The sequence below is a fragment of the Sodiomyces alcalophilus genome (genome assembly GCF_042370955.1).
Source record: "Sodiomyces alcalophilus JCM 7366 unplaced genomic scaffold ACRALscaffold_1, whole genome shotgun sequence".
NCBI classification, from domain to species: Eukaryota; Fungi; Ascomycota; class Sordariomycetes; order Glomerellales; family Plectosphaerellaceae; genus Sodiomyces; species Sodiomyces alcalophilus.
Genome location: NW_027263532.1, coordinates 5,099,907 through 5,117,319, shown reverse-complemented (window position 1 = coordinate 5,117,319; position 17,413 = coordinate 5,099,907). Strand labels below are relative to the sequence as shown.

At 55.0% G+C, this 17,413-nt stretch overlaps 4 protein-coding genes and 1 non-coding gene across 6 annotated transcripts; 3 read left to right on the top strand and 2 right to left on the bottom strand.

The window, feature by feature from the left end:
- The first annotated feature begins 148 nt into the window (after window positions 1-148).
- On the top strand, window positions 149-1,511 carry ACRALDRAFT_1059257 (uncharacterized protein). The gene is made up of 2 exons (XM_071016000.1): window positions 149-891; window positions 947-1,511. The coding sequence occupies exons 1-2, from the start codon at window positions 275-277 to the stop codon at window positions 1,083-1,085; spliced, it is 756 nt and encodes a 251-aa protein (XP_070880078.1). The 5' UTR covers window positions 149-274; the 3' UTR covers window positions 1,086-1,511.
- ACRALDRAFT_1066564 (uncharacterized protein) lies at window positions 1,388-2,626 on the bottom strand (the record flags this gene model as incomplete). The annotated part of the gene is made up of 1 exon (XM_071017362.1): window positions 1,388-2,626. The coding sequence occupies one exon, from the start codon at window positions 2,624-2,626 to the stop codon at window positions 1,388-1,390; it is 1,239 nt and encodes a 412-aa protein (XP_070880077.1).
- Window positions 2,627-3,769: 1,143 nt separating this feature from the next.
- On the bottom strand, window positions 3,770-8,470 carry ACRALDRAFT_1078481 (uncharacterized protein; the record flags this gene model as incomplete). 2 transcript variants are annotated; one of them, XM_071018781.1, is made up of 6 exons in its annotated part: window positions 3,770-6,358; window positions 6,440-6,611; window positions 6,719-7,263; window positions 7,331-7,436; window positions 7,512-7,582; window positions 7,670-8,470. In XM_071018781.1, 6 exons carry the CDS (start codon window positions 8,468-8,470, stop codon window positions 3,908-3,910), a joined length of 4,146 nt encoding a protein of 1,381 aa, XP_070880075.1. In that variant the 3' UTR covers window positions 3,770-3,907. The 2 variants fall into 2 exon arrangements, with proteins under 2 accessions (XP_070880075.1, XP_070880076.1); XM_071018782.1 differs by lacking the exons at window positions 6,719-7,263; window positions 7,331-7,436; window positions 7,512-7,582; window positions 7,670-8,470 and having other exon boundaries at window positions 6,440-6,649.
- Window positions 8,471-11,345: 2,875 nt separating this feature from the next.
- Window positions 11,346-11,449, top strand: ACRALDRAFT_t53. The gene has a single exon. It is a non-coding gene; the product is annotated as a tRNA-Met (tRNA).
- Window positions 11,450-12,582: 1,133 nt separating this feature from the next.
- On the top strand, window positions 12,583-16,874 carry ACRALDRAFT_2117701 (uncharacterized protein). The gene is made up of 3 exons (XM_071023775.1): window positions 12,583-13,143; window positions 13,365-16,315; window positions 16,415-16,874. The coding sequence occupies exons 1-3, from the start codon at window positions 12,995-12,997 to the stop codon at window positions 16,468-16,470; spliced, it is 3,156 nt and encodes a 1,051-aa protein (XP_070880074.1). The 5' UTR covers window positions 12,583-12,994; the 3' UTR covers window positions 16,471-16,874.
- The last annotated feature ends 539 nt before the right edge of the window (window positions 16,875-17,413 follow it).

The window sequence follows — 17,413 nt, the reverse complement described above, 5'->3', positions numbered from 1 at the left end:
TAGCAGGAATGGATCTCCGCCAGTTGTGGATCAAGCCACACTAGGTGTCATCTGTGCCACATTGTGGCTACCAGTCCATTTCGTCATACCTGGATTACCTATATATGTGCCCATGTCCATTCTCCTGCTCCCACCTTCTCAGCTGCCTCTCTCCGCTGCCCAATCTCTCAATTACCGACTTCCCCGTCCTACTTCTCAAACTTCACTACTTCGTTCGCTGACAAGAATCCATCGTCCCATTATTCCTCGCATGACCATTGCCCGCACCGCCAGAATGGGTACCATCTCCCTCTCCGAGATCCCGTCCGTCAGCCTCCTCTACAAGCTGGGCAAGCTCACAGCACCCACGGCGACGCCCTTGCACCCCCCGAAAGCTTCCCACAACGACCGCGTCGGCCTCATACGCGGCGACATTACGCAGCTCCGCGTCGGCGCCATCGTCAATGCCGCCAACCGCTCCCTGATGGGCGGAGGCGGCGTGGACGGCGCCATCCACCGCGCCGCGGGTCCCCGCCTCCTCGCCGAGTGCTTCACCCTGGGCGGCTGCGAGACGGGTTCCGCCAAGATCACCCGCGCCTACGACCTCCCCTGCGACCGCGTCATCCACGCCGTCGGCCCCGTCTACGACGCCCTCTCGCCCGAACGCGCCCGCGCCGCGCTGGAGGGCTGCTACACCAGGAGCCTCGAGCTCGCCGTCGAGAACAAATGCCGGAGCATCGCTTTCAGCGCCATTAGCACCGGCGTCTACGGGTACCCCAGCGACGAGGCGGCGCCCGTGGCCATTGCCGCGGCGAGAAAGTTCCTGGATGGGCCTCACGGGTACAAGATGGACAAGATTGTGTTTTGCACGTTTGAGATGAAGGATGTCCAGGCGTATAACCAGACTCTGCCGTGCGTTTTCCCCTCCTTGCTAGACGTGGCTCCATATTAACACTCGTGGGGATAGGAAATACTTTCCGCCTACCGAGGCGGCGGTTGGGCCTGACGAGACGACCAAGGCGGAAGAGAAGAAGGAGACGGAGCAGGCGAATGCAGTTGCTGCCGAGCTACCCAGTGTGCCCAAGAGCGATCCGTCCCAGTCTTGATTACTACGAGTGAGCATGGGTTTCTTTCTAGCACGGCGTTGACGGAACAATCGGGCCTGGCAGGCATGGCATTACATGTTTTATGAGTGTTATAGGGTAAAATTGGGCCAGTGGTATACAGGTCGAACAGGGGAATATTTCAGTGCCGGACAACGAAAACAATGCGCGCATATGCCCCGCGTCCCTCCCACCGGCCACGACAAGTGAATGACGCCAGGATTCCGAATTCAGGGGCTCAGGGGTTCAGGGGCAACTAAGCTTGTCTTCTCAGCATATGGTATATTCAATTCAGTACAAGGCATCTACGAGTCAATGCTCCTCGAACTATACTCCGAGCACGAACTCGCACTTTTCGTCTCCCCCAGGTATCGCCTCACGTCTGCAAACGTCCCCTTCAGAGCATCCTTGAGGCAGTCGACCCTCCACTGAACCCCGCCGTCCACTTCAGCCAACTGCTCCAACCTCTCCAAGTCGCACGCGTACTGCGTTTTGTCCCTGCTGGTGTTGATAGAGCGGAACCCGGAATTCATCTTATCCAGGTATTCCCTCCTGATCTGCCTCAACTCGAGGGCTTGCAACGCCTCGTCGAACCGCCTCCGCTCTTTTCTCTCTTCCAGCGTCGTCTCCTCCCACCTGACCACCAGGGCAACCGTAGCGGCGTTTTCGAACTCAAAGACGCGGTAGTCGGGTGACGTAGGCGCGTATCCGAGGAGGCGGAGAATGGACTGTATAGCCCGGTTATGCGTGACGATGTGTATGGCACCCCCGGAGGTGTCGGTCCTGGTCAATATCCGGTGAAGCTCGTCCCCTAGCCGAATGTCGGCGTTCACATAGCATTCTCCTACGGTGAACCCGACATCGTCATCTTCTGGCAAGTCATGCGGTAGAACATGGATCATCTCATTCGTTCCAGGTATGGAGCGCAAGAGTTTCCTCAGAGCCGTCTTCGTCCCCCGACCGTCCGATACGTGGAGCTGACCCGGCGCCATGAACTCACGGAGGCCGTCTGTGGGGTGTACTTTTACTCTATGGTGCTCCCCTCGGCTCACATCCACGTACTGGCCTGCCGCGTAGATGGCCGTCTGCACTGTCCTGGCCAGGGAGCTGCAGTGGATTTCCCCCGGGAGGCCAAACTTGCCCGCTTCCGAGTCGCGGATCATGACGCCTGCTGCTATGGCTTCCTGTACGCCCTGATCTGTGAGGCGTGGATCGCGGTCTTTGGGGTAGTGGCTGCGGATGGCCGCCTCTACGTCTCCCTTTTGGAGGTTGTGCGTCGATTCGCCATGTCGCGTGATGTATACCAGTCTGCACTTCTCGGGTCCTCCGTGGTGTTCTATCAACGCGTCCAGTTTCTCCTTTTCGGTTTCGCCTTTGTTGGTAATGAGTTTGGGGGCCAGAAAGTCGGGCTCGCGGGTGATACATAGCCGTCCTTTTGTGTCTCGGGATAATGCGGCGGGATTGATGTCGAGGAACTCTTTGACCACTGAGAACCTGTATCGTCGCTCCTTGACAGCTACGGGGTTTGCCTGGAGGAAGTCCATGATGTGTTCCGTATTATGATGTTCGTGTTTGTGACACTTGATGTCGTGTCATCGACTGCATACTTCGACCCTGGCGAACCTCCTATATAGGTTTTGGTACTGGAGTCTCCATTAAGGTCAATCGTCTTCCATTGTCCTCAGTGAAGACATCAAATTAACACCCTTTCCGGCATGCACTCAATTGGCTTGCTTTTGCTAATGGCACTCGAAGATTGTCCGAGGATGTGATTGAGAATAAGAGGCGTCGTCATACCAGGATGGATGCTGTTCACAATAGTATCAAGGACAACAGTAACGATCGGTAACGAAAGATAAACAATAGTATTCGAGACCCCAGACCACAAGACTCCCCTGTGTACTTAATGTAAGGTTCGATTTGGATTCTGTCGCGAATGGGTATGTGAGCTTCTCAGTCCTCACAGCTTCACGGGGAAGATCAAGCTCCCCGCCACGAAACCCTCGGCTGTCCGAGTCATGCACAGGTGGGCTCTAGATGCAAAACAAACCGATTGGATCCAAGTCCTATGTCGACATAATAGAGAACGGGGTATATGTGGCTTGAGGCGTCTAGCCGTTTGCGGCGGTTGGGCGTCTATGCCTACTTCGTAGGAGCTGGCGATCCCCCGGATGTCCAGCGTTACTTTACACGGAATACTTTACAGAACGAAGCTTCGTGGTTTGCCCAAGATGCGTGTGAGAATACAAAGTCTACTGGTATATTCCATGGCAAGGCAGCTGGCCCATGCATCTTCACCCACCTTCACGCTGTACGACCAAGTGGTTGGACAGAGTGTATGCACCTGCCAGGGCGCCTCTGGAATGGGACATGGATCCATGGAAGTTTGTTTACTTATACGAGTTCGGCAAGAATTGCAACGGAGCTGGTGTTCCAATGTCCTGTATATGTCTGTTCCGGGTTCTCGCATTACCCCTGACTCGGCCCCGAGGACAAGCAAGGCTACAAGGTGAGTTGAACGAGAGTGAACTTGGACCAATTCTCTTCAGTCTACGTTCGGTCGAATCTATCTAGACGACTGCGGATTGTGACATTTGCTCTGCAACTATGACTCGTGAAGAACCACAATGTAGGGTAAACTGCGCTGCTCTACTGTATAACACCGAATCACGAACCAGTGACGACCACACAATAAACAGTCTCGGATGCATTGTATGGCGAAAGAATAAACAAGCAAAAACGCAAAAACGAAAACCAAACCAGATTCTCAAGTCCCAAGCCCAGCACACCCAAGCCGTTGACCCTCTTCTCCGGCGCCAAACGCTCTATGTCTTCTTGATGACCGGCCATTTGAAAGGCCAGCTTGCGGGAGAGAACAGATTCGCAGTTTTCTGTTTCTTGCCCGCCCCTGGGTACCCATCGTCATCACGCTTGCGTTTCCTACTCGGACTGACTCTTCGCTTCTTCTTCCCCTCGGGTTCGTCATCCTCGTCGCGCTTTCGTCTCTTGCTCCCTTGATTTTGTCCGGGGGCCCCGCTCGATGCGTCGCCCGATGCACCCGTGACAGCACCCCCTTCGTCACCGCCGCCATCGTCATCATCGTCCGAACCTGAATCCGAGTCCCCATCCGAGCCGTCGCCCAACTCTGAATCCGAGTCTGAGCTTGAAGTGCTCCCCGAGCTGCTCGTGTCGTCCTCACTATCCTGCAGCGTATGGAACGCCGGGTTATCCTCCGGTACATTCCATGAATCCTGACCGCCATACACGACCAGCGCCACTTGATGCACGAGGTCATCGGTCACGCTGGCGTTGAGGGCATATGGGTGGGGGAAGAGCCCGCTGTGTGCAGGTACGTTGGTTCCGTAGTCTAGCCAGGGGCTCTGCACTGTCGGCGGAATGGGTGTTGGTACGCTGGGAGGGCCCGACCATTTCCCCGAAAGACCTGTTGGGAGTTTGGGGTATGTCGGCTGGGAATCTTGCGACGCCGAGGGGCCGACGGAAAAGGGCTGCGCGTGGGGCAGGACTGGGTGGTTGAGGCCCGGGAGCTCCTTGACATGAGACTTTAGTTTGAAAAGCCTCTTTTGCCCGGGAGGAATGTGGACGCCGTGTTTTTGCTGCCCAGAACTTTTACCAGGGGCGACTAGATCTGGAGTGTCTTGAGCTGAAGGATCCGGGGAAGTAGTGTCTGGAGCAGTGATGTCCGGAGCAGTGGCGTCTTGGACAGCGTCGTCTTGGGCAGCGTCGTCCGGAGGTGAAGCCGAAGAGGACATACCCGAGGCAGATGGCCCTGGGGCAGGCAAACTCAGAGGAGGCTCTGAACCATGGGGATCCGAAGCCGGAGGATTCACGTCCGGATTGACAATGCCAAAATTTGGGGGAAACGGCTCCTGGTTGTCCAAGAACGCGTACTCGGACGATTCCCAGTATTCGGCGAGCTGGCCGACCGCTTCCACAGGATCCGTCACCTTCGAATCGACGAGCGCCGCTGCGGCGTGGCCCTGTCCCCGCAGCCCATGAAGCAACCTGTCAATATTCTGGATTTGCTCATTGTTGAGCAGTCTGATCTCCTTCTGGGCCGTTCGGAGCCACCGCATCGATGTCGGCCTCTTGGACCTCGTAATCCTCGGCAGAAGACACAAACTCTCGCCCCAGTCCTCGGGCGGCCGTCGGTTCAGGTCGACCATCGACTCCATCAACGCCTGGATCTTCTCGCGGGCGTGGAGAAACTCGTGCGCTATGGGCATGACCACCGCCCGCACGTGGGACAGGGAGCTGATGTGGATCAAGTTCTCGCAGTGCGCATTGACCTTGGTAAGCCATGCGCGGATATAAACACCAAAGCCTTGAGTGCTAAGCGCGAGGAACTGGGCTCGGTGCTGGTCGCTCATCCGCCACAGCCCGCCGAGGAAATTCTGGTAAGTGGCCACTTCCCTCATGAGGTTCGTGTGGGCCTTCCGTAGTCGATGCTCTAATTGCCTCCTGGATGCCACGAGACGTGGCCGGATGTCGTTCCAAAACTCGGAAAAACGGCCGTCCATATACGCCATCATGAGAGGCCACTGTACAAAGGTCTCCTTCAAATGCTCCTGGGCGTGGGATTCGAACCTCCCTACAGTCTCCACCATATTCACGTACGCCTCGTTGCGCCATCTCTCATGTTCCTCGGGAGACAGCTCCTGCGCCTTGCGAAGATCCTGAGAACACATTGCCAGTTCCAGGGCATGCAGGCGGCACTCGATAAGCAGAGCCTTGAAGACCTCATCCCGATACCGCCTCGATTTCTGATCCGCGTTCCATCTTTGGAGCATCAGGTGCACCTCAAATTGCTCCGCAAAGAGGACTGTCAGAAACAGTCTTACGAACGAGATGGAATTCTTGGGAACAAAAAGCTCGTTCGACAACTGGTGTCGAGCCATGGCGGCAGCCATATAGGTCGACGCATAGGTCGCGGGGTCCGAGGCATAGATCTTTGTGTTGCGAGCGGTGCGAAAGAAAAGGGCCGCGTGGCCGTACCTGGCGACTTCAGCCGCCCAGAAGTCCTGGTTGAAGTAGGCCCGCAGCTGGGATACCCGTATGTGCACGCGGTCGTCCTCCCACGGCAAAGGGGGGTACGCGAGGACGTTTTTGTTTGGGTCCGCTGCTGTCTGTTCGGCAGTGACAGTCGACAAGCCACTGCGCCTCGGGACGAACTCCATAGCCATGCCGGATGGGACGGACGATAGGAACCGGGGATTGATGCCGTGGCAGATAAGAGGCCAAGAGCTTCCGCCAAAGAGCTGAAAAGAAAAAGGAAGAAGACAAAAGAGTCAGCGAGTTCGCCGCAGCAGCACAAACATAAGGGGCCTGCCTCTACTCACATGGCCCTGTATCCAATACCCGGTTTCGGCAATAGGAAGGTCCTCGCAGAATGGCTCGGGCTTTGGGTCGCGCAGTGCGTCGCGTTCCCCGTAAATGGCCCTTCCAAACCGCTCTACGGACTCTAATGTGTCCGCCGCGAACGGTTTCAGGAGCTGGGTGATGGGGAAAACCCTGGGGCCAGGGTTGTGAGTCCACATCACATGTGCCATGGTCACCGCATGCTAGATCCTCGCCGGCCGGCAAAAAGTCAGTATGAAGCGCCCAAGAAAAAGAAAAACCGACGGACATGATCGAAGACGGGGAGACGAACCGCAAGTTCATGTATGAACGTGTTGGCAAAGTTGAATTGACACTGGACCTGCTCGCTGATGCTATATCCTTCGACAAGTAAGGGATATATGACATCTGCGTTGATTTTCAGCAGCATATAGATTCCGCTAAGCCTCTGAGTTATGGTCATCGACCCCTGAATTTGACGGCCTTTTGAATCTCCGCCCGAGTCACTATGCCACATGCTGCCGACCTGGATGATCAAGCGCCGTTGCATCAGACTCCAGGTATGTGCAACAGGATTGATGAATTCCGCGAGGTCTTCAGCATGGGCTGGTAGGTCGTCGGACTCTATTTTGTTCGTGCTGAAGGTCCACGCGGGGTCCCTCGTTCTCTGTTCCAAGGGACGGCGATCACGCATCGCGCTGACCCGTTCTCGATGGAACACGTTCATATAAGAGACCCATGTGCGGTTACGCATCAGGCCGTGGTGGATGATATTGGTCACCAGTTTCAGGGCCGGCTGCATGCGTTCCCATACGAAATCGTCCGTCTGCCACGATATTAGCATGGCACGGGAAGGCCAGATGGATGCGGCTGGGCGCGGGGGTTGAACATACTCGTGGATCCAATACGCCCTTTCGGCCTCCGATATTGTACAAGAATTTTGGGCGAGTGGTAGTATGGCCAGCGAAAGTGCCTACCCATCTCTCCCGCTGGACGAGACTGGCAGCCAGTTAACCACTTGTCAATCAAAAAGGGGTGAAGTTCATGAACTGAGGAACCAGATTCAAAACCTACGGATGTAAAGGTACGTCGATGTTGGGGCCCAGAAACTGGTTATCAATAGTGAATAGGTCCTCGCGAATAATCTGCCGTGGTAGTTAGCGGTTGATGAGACGTGGGTGACCCCAGGGCCCATGTACGACGGAGGACGCCTTGCACAGAATCATACGTACATCGTCGGTTGTCATTTCGGGGAAGATGATGGATTGCCAGTCATAATCATCGTAGATGCCTTTGAGAAACTGAACCATGAACTGGTCGTTTTTCCCGAGTCTCGCGAAATTGGCCGGCTCGGCGAGCTCTTCCAGGAGGTCCTCTGGTTCTCGATCCTGCGCCCGGGCTAATTCCTTGAGCTGTTCCAGGGCGGCGGTCGCTGTGACAAAAGTAGGCGGTCGGCCTGAGCCTTCGGGGAGGGGGAGCTGTCTCCTAACATCGCTCGTCGGCGACAGACGAGACCGCCCGTCTGTTCGTTCCGGGTGGATGCCGAATCGCCTGGCGAAAGGGGTCGGGTTACGCGCAGCATCTTTTGCCAGTTGCGCTGGTCTGATGATGCGCAGTAGATCCATGTTGCGCAAGGGCCGACTGTCTCCCGTTTTTCCCGTTTCCTTCTCTTTCTCCTGATCCTGTTGTCCCCCCTGTGCCGGCTCCTTCCCCTTCTCCTGCACCGTCACCTTCACCTCTCCCCTCCCATACAAACTCGGGTCCTGCCAAGCCGGGTCTGTCCACTCTGGTATGTACTGAACGTGGCGCCATGACGCAGTGGGGTCCTTCTTTTTCAAGGGCGGGTCAAAGTTTTCCGAGTTGAGCTGGACACAACCAAACCGGTCCCGGAACTTGAAATAGGAAAACGGGTCCTCATTGAACCCGGCGTGAGCGGAAGGTTGGTAGGACAGGCCCTCCCTCTGTTGTTGGGCCTCCGAGGACGGGGGCGACTCTTCCGTTTTATTCCGCCACCAGTCATAGTCGAGCTCCATCTCGTCAAGCTGTGTTGCGATGCACTGGCACGGACTGGTTGTCGTCGGGAAACTGGGATGCAAATTAGGAGAGGTGTGGAAGGCAGGATACTACAGATTGCCAGGGCCGAGATGCTATGAGGTGACGTGACATGATTATATGATATCCAGAAGAGGGCATGGGATGTCGAAAGGCGCACAAACAAAGACAGGAGCACAAAGCAGCCAACCGGGGTGCTGAACCAGTCTTTGCCAAACGGACTCGACACAAGATGCGGTAGGTGTGCAAAGCAGTGTCGCCACGCGAGACTATCAAGGCTGAAAGACTGCGTGATTGAGCCAGGGAGCCATGGTAGATTCGGTAATCCCTGCCTTGGGCCTCGGCTGCGCACTGCAGAAGCTGGCTCCATCAAGTCGAGGAACTGAGGAACGAGACTGATCAAAAAAAGAAAAAGAGAAAGGAAAACCACCCTGCTTTGGCAGACCAAGGGTCCAGGGCACATTTGGTCGTTGGAATAAAGAACGAGTTTCCTTGTTGAGCAGCTCGGTGGAATGTTCCAACAAAGAGAAGAAACATAAAAGAGCCATGCCAAATCCGGAGATTTTGGTGTCCAGGACCGAGCCAGGGACGCAGTCGAGAGAAAATGAGTTTGACAATTTTCACACTGCATTGCAATCATCGCCGTCGAATATGGCGTTGTATCCCACTCGGCTCGCCGAGTACTTGTCGCCGGCTTGAGACCTGGAAGCCACTTGGCATATAGCGCCGGAAGAATTGGGCAATAGCTCTCAATTATTGCACCAGTCCAGGAGGACAACACTCCGCGCCATGGAGAAGCCGAGAAGGGACAAGCGGTTGGCAGAAGGGATGGCCGAAGGAGCCATTCGAAGCAGTGGCAATTCTACGCCGTCCGAGGCATAGAGAGGATATAAGCTTTGTTGTACCGACAAGCCAATGATGTCCCGTGAGCACGAGGCATCCGGTATTCGCATGATCACATTCTATCGCGCGTTGGGAGTCGCTCTAACGTGGAGGTTACGTGTTCGATCGTGGCAGGTCACCGCGTGGGCTGGGAGCAGGACTGTCGGTCAAGGCAGCGACGGGCCACGGCTTGGCTCTCAGCCATTCGAAACGAATTTCGGCATCTTCAGCAGACGGCGGATTGAATTGATTGGGGTGAATCGAGCTCCAGAGCTAGGGTAGGCAGGCGAGTTTGGTTTGGTGGTTTCGGTTCGATGTCAGGGCAGTTGATCGAAAGGTCTCGCGAGTCGTCGAGGGTCCGACGGCATGATGCTCGAGCACCATCTCTGATGGATATGGAGATTCCCATCAGCGGAAAGGCACGAAATGGACAAGTAGCCAATCTGGAAGAGGTGATGCCTCCCGTCAAGGCTTTCACTCTTGGTCTTGGTCAAGTAACAACCACTAGCCTAGAGCTGGCCAGCTCGCGTTCCAGGTTTGTAAGGTCATTGGATCATGTCGACACGAATGCTTCTCCACCATGTCACACGAGAGAAATGATTCATGCTTGTGCGAAGTGTGCAGGTGTAGGTTGTATGCCGTTGTGCGAGGTCCCGAGGAGTGGGAAGGTCCCACAGTGGCAACGGCAACGATCCGACACGGCTCCACCTCACGATTTTTCCGCGTTTAGTATTAGTAATCAACAGCTTACCTTGTACTCCCAGTTCCGAATGATTTTCGAATCGGATATAATACTGTGTTGTGAATTCCTGCCAGGCCGTCGTCGAAGGGGCCAACGGAATTCTGCGACGGCGGGAACATGGGAGCAATCCACTTTCATCACCAGCGACCTTTGACGTTGACGTTCCAGAGCCTTCATCGAGTATCAGAAATCCCGACCCACGCATCCATGCCCACATCCTCCGAGCCCGTGGAACGACACAATAGTTTAGGGCAATGAACGGATCGACCACTAAAAAAAGACGACGCTCACAACGTGGACTGGACTGGTGGTCGCGTTGGAATGGGCGTTCCCCACCATCTTCCAACCGCGCCACGCTTACGGCAGAGGAACGAATTGCAATGCAGAGGCGTGCTGCACTCCTCGGTGTGTTCAGAGGCAGCTACAGCGCGCTAAATCGAACCTTTCTCCTCAAGGCAGAGTCTCGAATGCCGACTCCCTTCGAACTATCGGTCGGTCCGCAGTGAAGCGACTCGCCCAGAACATTGGAAGAAACTTGTGCTTTGTTGGCCGCGCCAGGATTTCTCCTTGTGCTATTTTCAGACAGTAGTCAGCCCTGTCAGCCTTTGGTGTACATAATACACTCATCCTTATTCGTAGATGCCATCCTGGGTTGGTCAGTTGCTGTACACCGTGTGACACAGAATATGCGATGCCACACCATGGTCTTCTGGTAGCTATTCCTGGGGTAGTACGGAGCAGCTATCTACGTGGTAAGTTACCCAACCACGGCCTGAGTCACTCACCGCCTTAGAACTGCATGCAAGGTCTACCTGTCGTAGCTTGGTGTCGTGCATTGCTCCCTCGGTCCCGGTAATCGATGGGACCCTGGTACATGTCTCTACCTGCCAAAATCAACGTCCAATACCGAAATTACATGTTTTGATACTTTTGATGTCCTGTGGGCTATTATTAGGGAAAACAGGTAGACGTAGACTCGGATTGGGGACACCCTCACACGAGCTTCCATGTTCCTACACCGCCTTGTTTTCGAATGAGCTGGTATGTTCTTCTTTTACTAACATCTATTCGTACATACGAATATTCGTAAGTAATTTATCATGGGAAACTTCCAGCGTTCCGAGTCATCCAACAAGTTGAATTTGTGGATTATTAATACAAGGGATGTGGCAATAGGGGAGCTACCCCTTGCCACTTAAGGCCTCTAGACATACTCTCTTCCAACGAATAAGGTCTCCGTGGCGTAATCGGTGGCGCGTCAGTCTCATATTTTCATATGACTGAATCACAAGATTTGGATATCTGAAGGTCGTGAGTTCGATCCTCACCGGGGACAATATATTTTTTTCGTTTTCCGCACTTTTCTCTCTTTTTTTTTTTTTTTTTTTTTTTTTTTTTGGTCTTAGCCGGCCGGAACTGGTATAATATCCCCGCCCATACCTGGTGAGGATTATTCCATTGGTCGATATTCTAAGCCGCGCCCTCTACAACGTCCGCTTGGCTCCTTTTGACTTGAAAAATCTCCTGGATGTTTGGATCATGGTGTTTCGGGATCGCCTAGCCACCAATGTTCTTTCATGCTATTTGACAGAATAGGCATGACGGAGGGTTGACAGCCCTCCGAGGTTCGCCCTCCACAAGAGTAAGAACGGTATTCTCATGTACGTGCGGAAAGAATACATCTAAATTCCGTGGATATTTTACACTCTCTATCCCATCATCAGATGGAATTACAGTCCGCGCCGGATCCCACCATCCACTAACAGGCTCGGGAATTGGTTGTGATCCTTGGCGCCTGCCACTATTGCGCACAGCGGCACAGGTTGGGACGGATAGTTACGAAGTAGGTACATTGCAGATGGGGTACCGCGTAGGCAGGTGTTCCCACGGGACCCCGGAGTAGCAGAATGCCATGGGTCTCTTTCATATCACGAGAGTGTAGCAAAATAATCGAGAATCTATATGTCCCGGGGGTGGAGCAGGAAAAGAACACATAAAATCGACGAGAGTTTCATCATGTCGTCGCATTGGAGGACACCACCCACCCTCCATTGCCGTTCGATACCGAGGGGGTCGCTCCATGCAGGAAGGCGGTGTGTGTGTGAGGGTAGGATTCTCGGGGTACAAAAAAAGCTGGTCAGGGCACGAAGGCAAATTCGAAAACTGTGAATCGGAATGGAGAAAATGGCAAGGGGCGTGGCCAAGGTACACAATTGTCTGACCAATCATAATGGAGACATCGATGCTGATTTTTCTTTATAGTGGGGCTCAAACCTTGCCCTGACCCTTGCCGCGACGCTAGTGTGTCGCCTAGGTACCCTGCTATAGTACAGGGCCCCACTTAAACAATGGGGGAGGCAAAAAAAGTAAAAAAAAAAAAAAAAAAAAAGTTGAGGGGGAGGGGTTTTGGCCACCGATAAGAAAGACTAGATAAAAAACCCTCCACGCCGCCCTTCCTTCGTTGTTTCCTTTTTTTCCCTCCTTCAACTCTTCCCTCCCTCCTCAACCCTCTCTTCCGAAACTCTACTGCCGGTTGTTCGTCTTCCTCCAGACGTATCTCCGCAAAACCTTTCTTTGGTCTTTGTTCCATCTGCTTCGGTGGTGGTTCAGCCAATCTCGAGTGCCGCGATAGAGCAGAAAACGACCCCTCCATCGTTTTTTTCTGCGGGCCTCATCTTTTCCACCTTTTCTTCGTCTTTTCCATTGCGATAGAGCATAGAATCGGAACGGTCAAGCATTTGTCTTAGATCTCGATAGACGCTTAGATCGCTTCAGATTTCCACCAGAGTCGCCGGCACAACCAAACCGTCGACACTCGGAACACATTACAATTCACCAAAACACCGACACCCTTCTATTCTCACCCACACCAACCGTCAAAATGGCCGAGAACGCCCAGTCGATCAAGGTCCTTGACCAGCTCATGCAGAAGCTCACCGTCTCCAAGGACGCTGCTGAAACCAAGGAGGCCTCTGCTGCCCTGGCTTCTTTCATCAACGGTCGCATCGAGGACCAGGATGTCCCCACTAAGTGAGTCTTTTTTTTTTTTCCCTCTTTTCACTTTCCGCCCCTCTCCCCGATAGTTGCCACGGGCAATTTGCTTTGGGTGGCACTCCTTCCGGCACCACTTTGTACTTTTTATTTTCTTGGCGCCCAGCCCAATACCCACAACCCATCCATTCCAAACAGCCGCCGCTTTTACGCCCACTCGGGACTTGCATGAATAATTGGCTAACCGAATCACTCTCCAGGACCATCGAATCCATCAAGAAGCAGTTTGCCAACAAGAAGGATGCTGCCGCCCGTGAGAAGGCTGCTCTGGCTGTTGCCGCCATTGCTCAACATTCCGAAGTCTCTGCTCACGTTGAGCCCTACCTCGTTGAGCTCCTTCCCATCGTCCTATCTGCTGTCGGCGACAAGATCACCGCCGTCAAGACCGCCGCCACGGCTGCTGCCCTGGCCATCGGCGAGGCTATCAACCCCAATGCCATCAAGGCCATCCTTCCCGCTGTCATGCACTCCATCACCAGCGCCCAGAAGTGGCCCGAGAAGATGGCTGCTCTCGATATCATCGACATCATTGTTCGCACTGCCCCCGCCCACACCTCGTTCCGCGTCGCGGACCTGATTCCCGTCATTTCCGAGTCCATGTGGGACACCAAGAAGGAAGTCAAGGAGCGCGCCTACAAGACCATGGAGAGCCTTTGCCAGCTCGTTGTCAACAGGGATATCGAGCGCTTCATTCCCGAGGTCATCAAGTGTATTGCCAAGCCTGAGAACGTCCCCGAGACCGTTCACTTGCTTGGTGCCACCACTTTCGTCACCGAGGTGACGGAGCCTACCCTGGCCCTGATGGTCCCTCTGCTTGACCGTGGTCTCGCCGAGCGCGAGACTGCCATCAAGCGTAAGTCCGCCGTCATCGTCGACAACATGTGCAAGCTCGTCGACGACCCCAACATCGTTGCCCCTTTCCTTCCCAAGATGATGCCGGCCCTGCAGAAGAACTTCGACAACCTGGCTGATCCCGAGGCCCGCGAGAAGACTCGCCAGGCCCTGGATACCCTCATCCGTGTCGGTGACATCCAGGACGGCGTCATCCCCGAGCCCCGCAACGATGGTCATGTCCCCATCGTTCTCGCCAAGCTCAAGGAGGTTCTTGGCTCCAAGTACCCCAACGCCCAGAAGATGGAGGCTGTCCTTACCCACATCGCCGCCATTGCTGGCCAGCTCATCGACGAGAAGGCCACAGAGAACATGATCTGGGTCGAGGCCCTCAAGCCCTACATGACTGTGGTCGTTGGTGATGCCGATGCTGAGAACGTTGTGGAGGCTTTCCGCAAGCGTGCCTCGCCCGGCGCCGCCAGCGCCGCTGATGAGGAGGAGGACGATGAGGAGGGCGAGGACCTCTGCAACTGCACCTTCTCCCTCGCCTACGGTGCCAAGATTCTCCTCAACCAGACCCACCTCCGCCTCAAGCGCGGCCAGCGCTACGGCCTCCTCGGCCCCAACGGCTCTGGCAAGTCGACCCTGATGCGTGCCATCGACAACGAGCAGGTGGAGGGCTTCCCCAAGCAGAGCGAGGTCAAGACGGTCTTCGTCGAGCACGACCTCGATTCCGCCGATACCGAGATGACTACCATTGATTGGACCATGAAGAAGCTGCAGGATGCTGGCGTCGACACCGCCGAGGAGGAGGTCCGGGCCAAGCTGGGCGAGTTCGGCTTCACCCCGGCCATGATTTCTGGCGAGATCACCGCGCTGTCCGGTGGTTGGAAGATGAAGCTGGCTCTGTGCCGTGCCGTCTTCGAGGCTCCCGATATCCTGCTCCTTGACGAGCCCACCAATCACCTCGACGTGAAGAACGTCAAGTGGCTCGAGGATTACCTCATCAACTCCCCCTGCACGTCTATCATCGTCTCGCACGACACCCACTTCCTTAACAACGTCGTCCAGCACGTCATCCACTACGAGCGCTTCAAGCTCAAGCGCTACCGCGGCAACCTGCAGGAGTTCATCCGCAAGTGCCCCCAGGCCAAGTCCTACCACGAGCTCGGTGCCTCGGACATGGAGTTCTCCTTCCCCGAGCCTGGCTTCCTTGAGGGTGTCAAGACCAAGGCCAAGGCCATTCTCCGTGCCAACAAGATGAGCTTCCAATACCCGGGTACCGACAAGCCCCAGATCACCGACATTACCTTCCAGTGCTCGCTGGGCTCTCGTATCGCCGTCATCGGCCCCAACGGCGCTGGCAAGTCCACGCTGATTAACGTGCTCACTGGTGAGCTCATCCCCACCGCGGGTGAGATTTACCAGCACGAGAACATCCGTATCGCCTACATCAAGCAGCACGCTTTCGCGCACATTGATAACCACCTCGACAAGACGCCCTCCGAGTACATCCAGTGGCGTTTCCAGACGGGTGAGGATCGCGAGACGATGGACCGCGCCAACAAGATCATCACCGAGGCCGACGAGAAGGCCATGGACAAGATCTACACCATTGATGGCAGCCAGCGCCGCATCATTGGCATCCACTCCCGCCGCAAGTTCAAGAACAGCTACGAGTACGAGTGCTCTTTCGCGCTCGGCGAGAACATTGGCATGAAGAACGAGCGCTGGACGCCCATGATGACTGCCGACAACGCCTGGCTGCCTCGTGGCGAGGTCATCGTCTCCCACCAGAAGCTGGTGGCCGAGGTCGACATGAAGGAGGCCCTCGCCTCTGGTCAGTTCCGCCCTCTGGTCCGCAAGGAGATTGAGGCCCACTGCGCCAACTTTGGCCTCGACGCTGAGCTGGTGTCCCACTCGCGCATGCGCGGTCTCTCGGGTGGCCAGCGTGTCAAGGTCGTCCTCTCTGCCTGCTCGTGGCAGCGTCCTCACTTGATCGTCCTCGACGAGCCTACCAACTACCTGGACCGTGACTCTCTCGGTGCCCTGTCCAAGGCGCTGAAGAAGTTTGGTGGTGGTGTCATTATCATTACCCACAGCGCCGAGTTCACCAAGGACTTGACGGAGGAGGTCTGGGCCGTTATGGACGGCAAGATGACGCCCTCTGGCCACAACTGGGTCCAGGGCCAGGGCGCCGGTCCCCGCCTCAAGGAGGAGGAGGACGAGGAAGAGAAGTTTGATGCTATGGGCAATAAGATTGTCACGACCAAGAAGAAGGCCAAGCTTTCGTCGTCTGAGGCACGGAAGAAGAAGAAGGGTATGTTTGCTCCCCGTGATCTACCCCCCCCCCCCCCCCCCCCCCCACCCGAAACAACTCCCTTGAAGATCCTATTTACTGACTCGATTGTGTTTACAGAGCGCATGGCCCGCCGGAAGCGTGGTGAGGAGGTGTTCTCCGATGAGGATGAATAGAGCTGTCGCATGCCTACCCTCAACAACACCACCGACTGGAACGAACATCGCCTGCCTACCTTTTACCGTTTTTCCTTTGTTATGAGCCTTACACGAAAAGTTGATCCCGGTTATTGGGTTATGCATGGTTGCGGGTTTTTTATTTGCTAAGGTCTTAATTTTTCTTGACTTTCTGATGAGCATCCATGAGATTCCCCCCTTGACGAGTACGGAATGGCATCTTCGCCATGGGATTGGAGGATCCTGTGGACGCGAGGACTATAGATTCCTAAGGTTGGGAATTCAAAATGCGGATGATGATAGATAGACGGCAATACCAAGCCAGTGATAAGATCTTTTTCTTCCAACTGGTGATGATGTCGAAGGTTTTCTTCTGAAAGTCACGTGATGTAACTCGATCTCGACATCACGTGACGCACTCGCCTTTCTTTGACTTCCCTTCAACCTTTCCCCTGTTCTCACGTAGCTGTTTTAAGAACAGGCATCGAGCTCTGTTGGGACGGACAGGAATCATGCGTCCTTTGTCCGCGTTCCTTTGTCCACGAGAGGCTGGGTACCTACCATGACGGGGTGACCATGGCCACGACGTAACGCTCCCTTATACCATGCTATTCTTGTCTTTGAGCAGTCAATATTTTGAGCCTGCGACAGACCAAGAACAAAGACAAGGGTCTTCCATTCAGGTTGGCTTGCCTCCTCCCTTGCTGGCCTTTGCTGGCTGGTAACGACATTGGTCATGAATGTTTCCGGACGTGCCTCCGTGTCTTGAGGTCTGCACTACGAAGACACTTCTTTGACGGCCTAAGAATGGCCACATCGGATTCGGACTTGGCCTCTTTCTCTTTGTTATTTCTGTCGTGGATGTTTGAGCGACCGTGGTCACTGTCTGTCTCACCTCTCGTCTCTCGTCTCGCAGAAAGCGGCTTTACAGGGCCACCCCTCG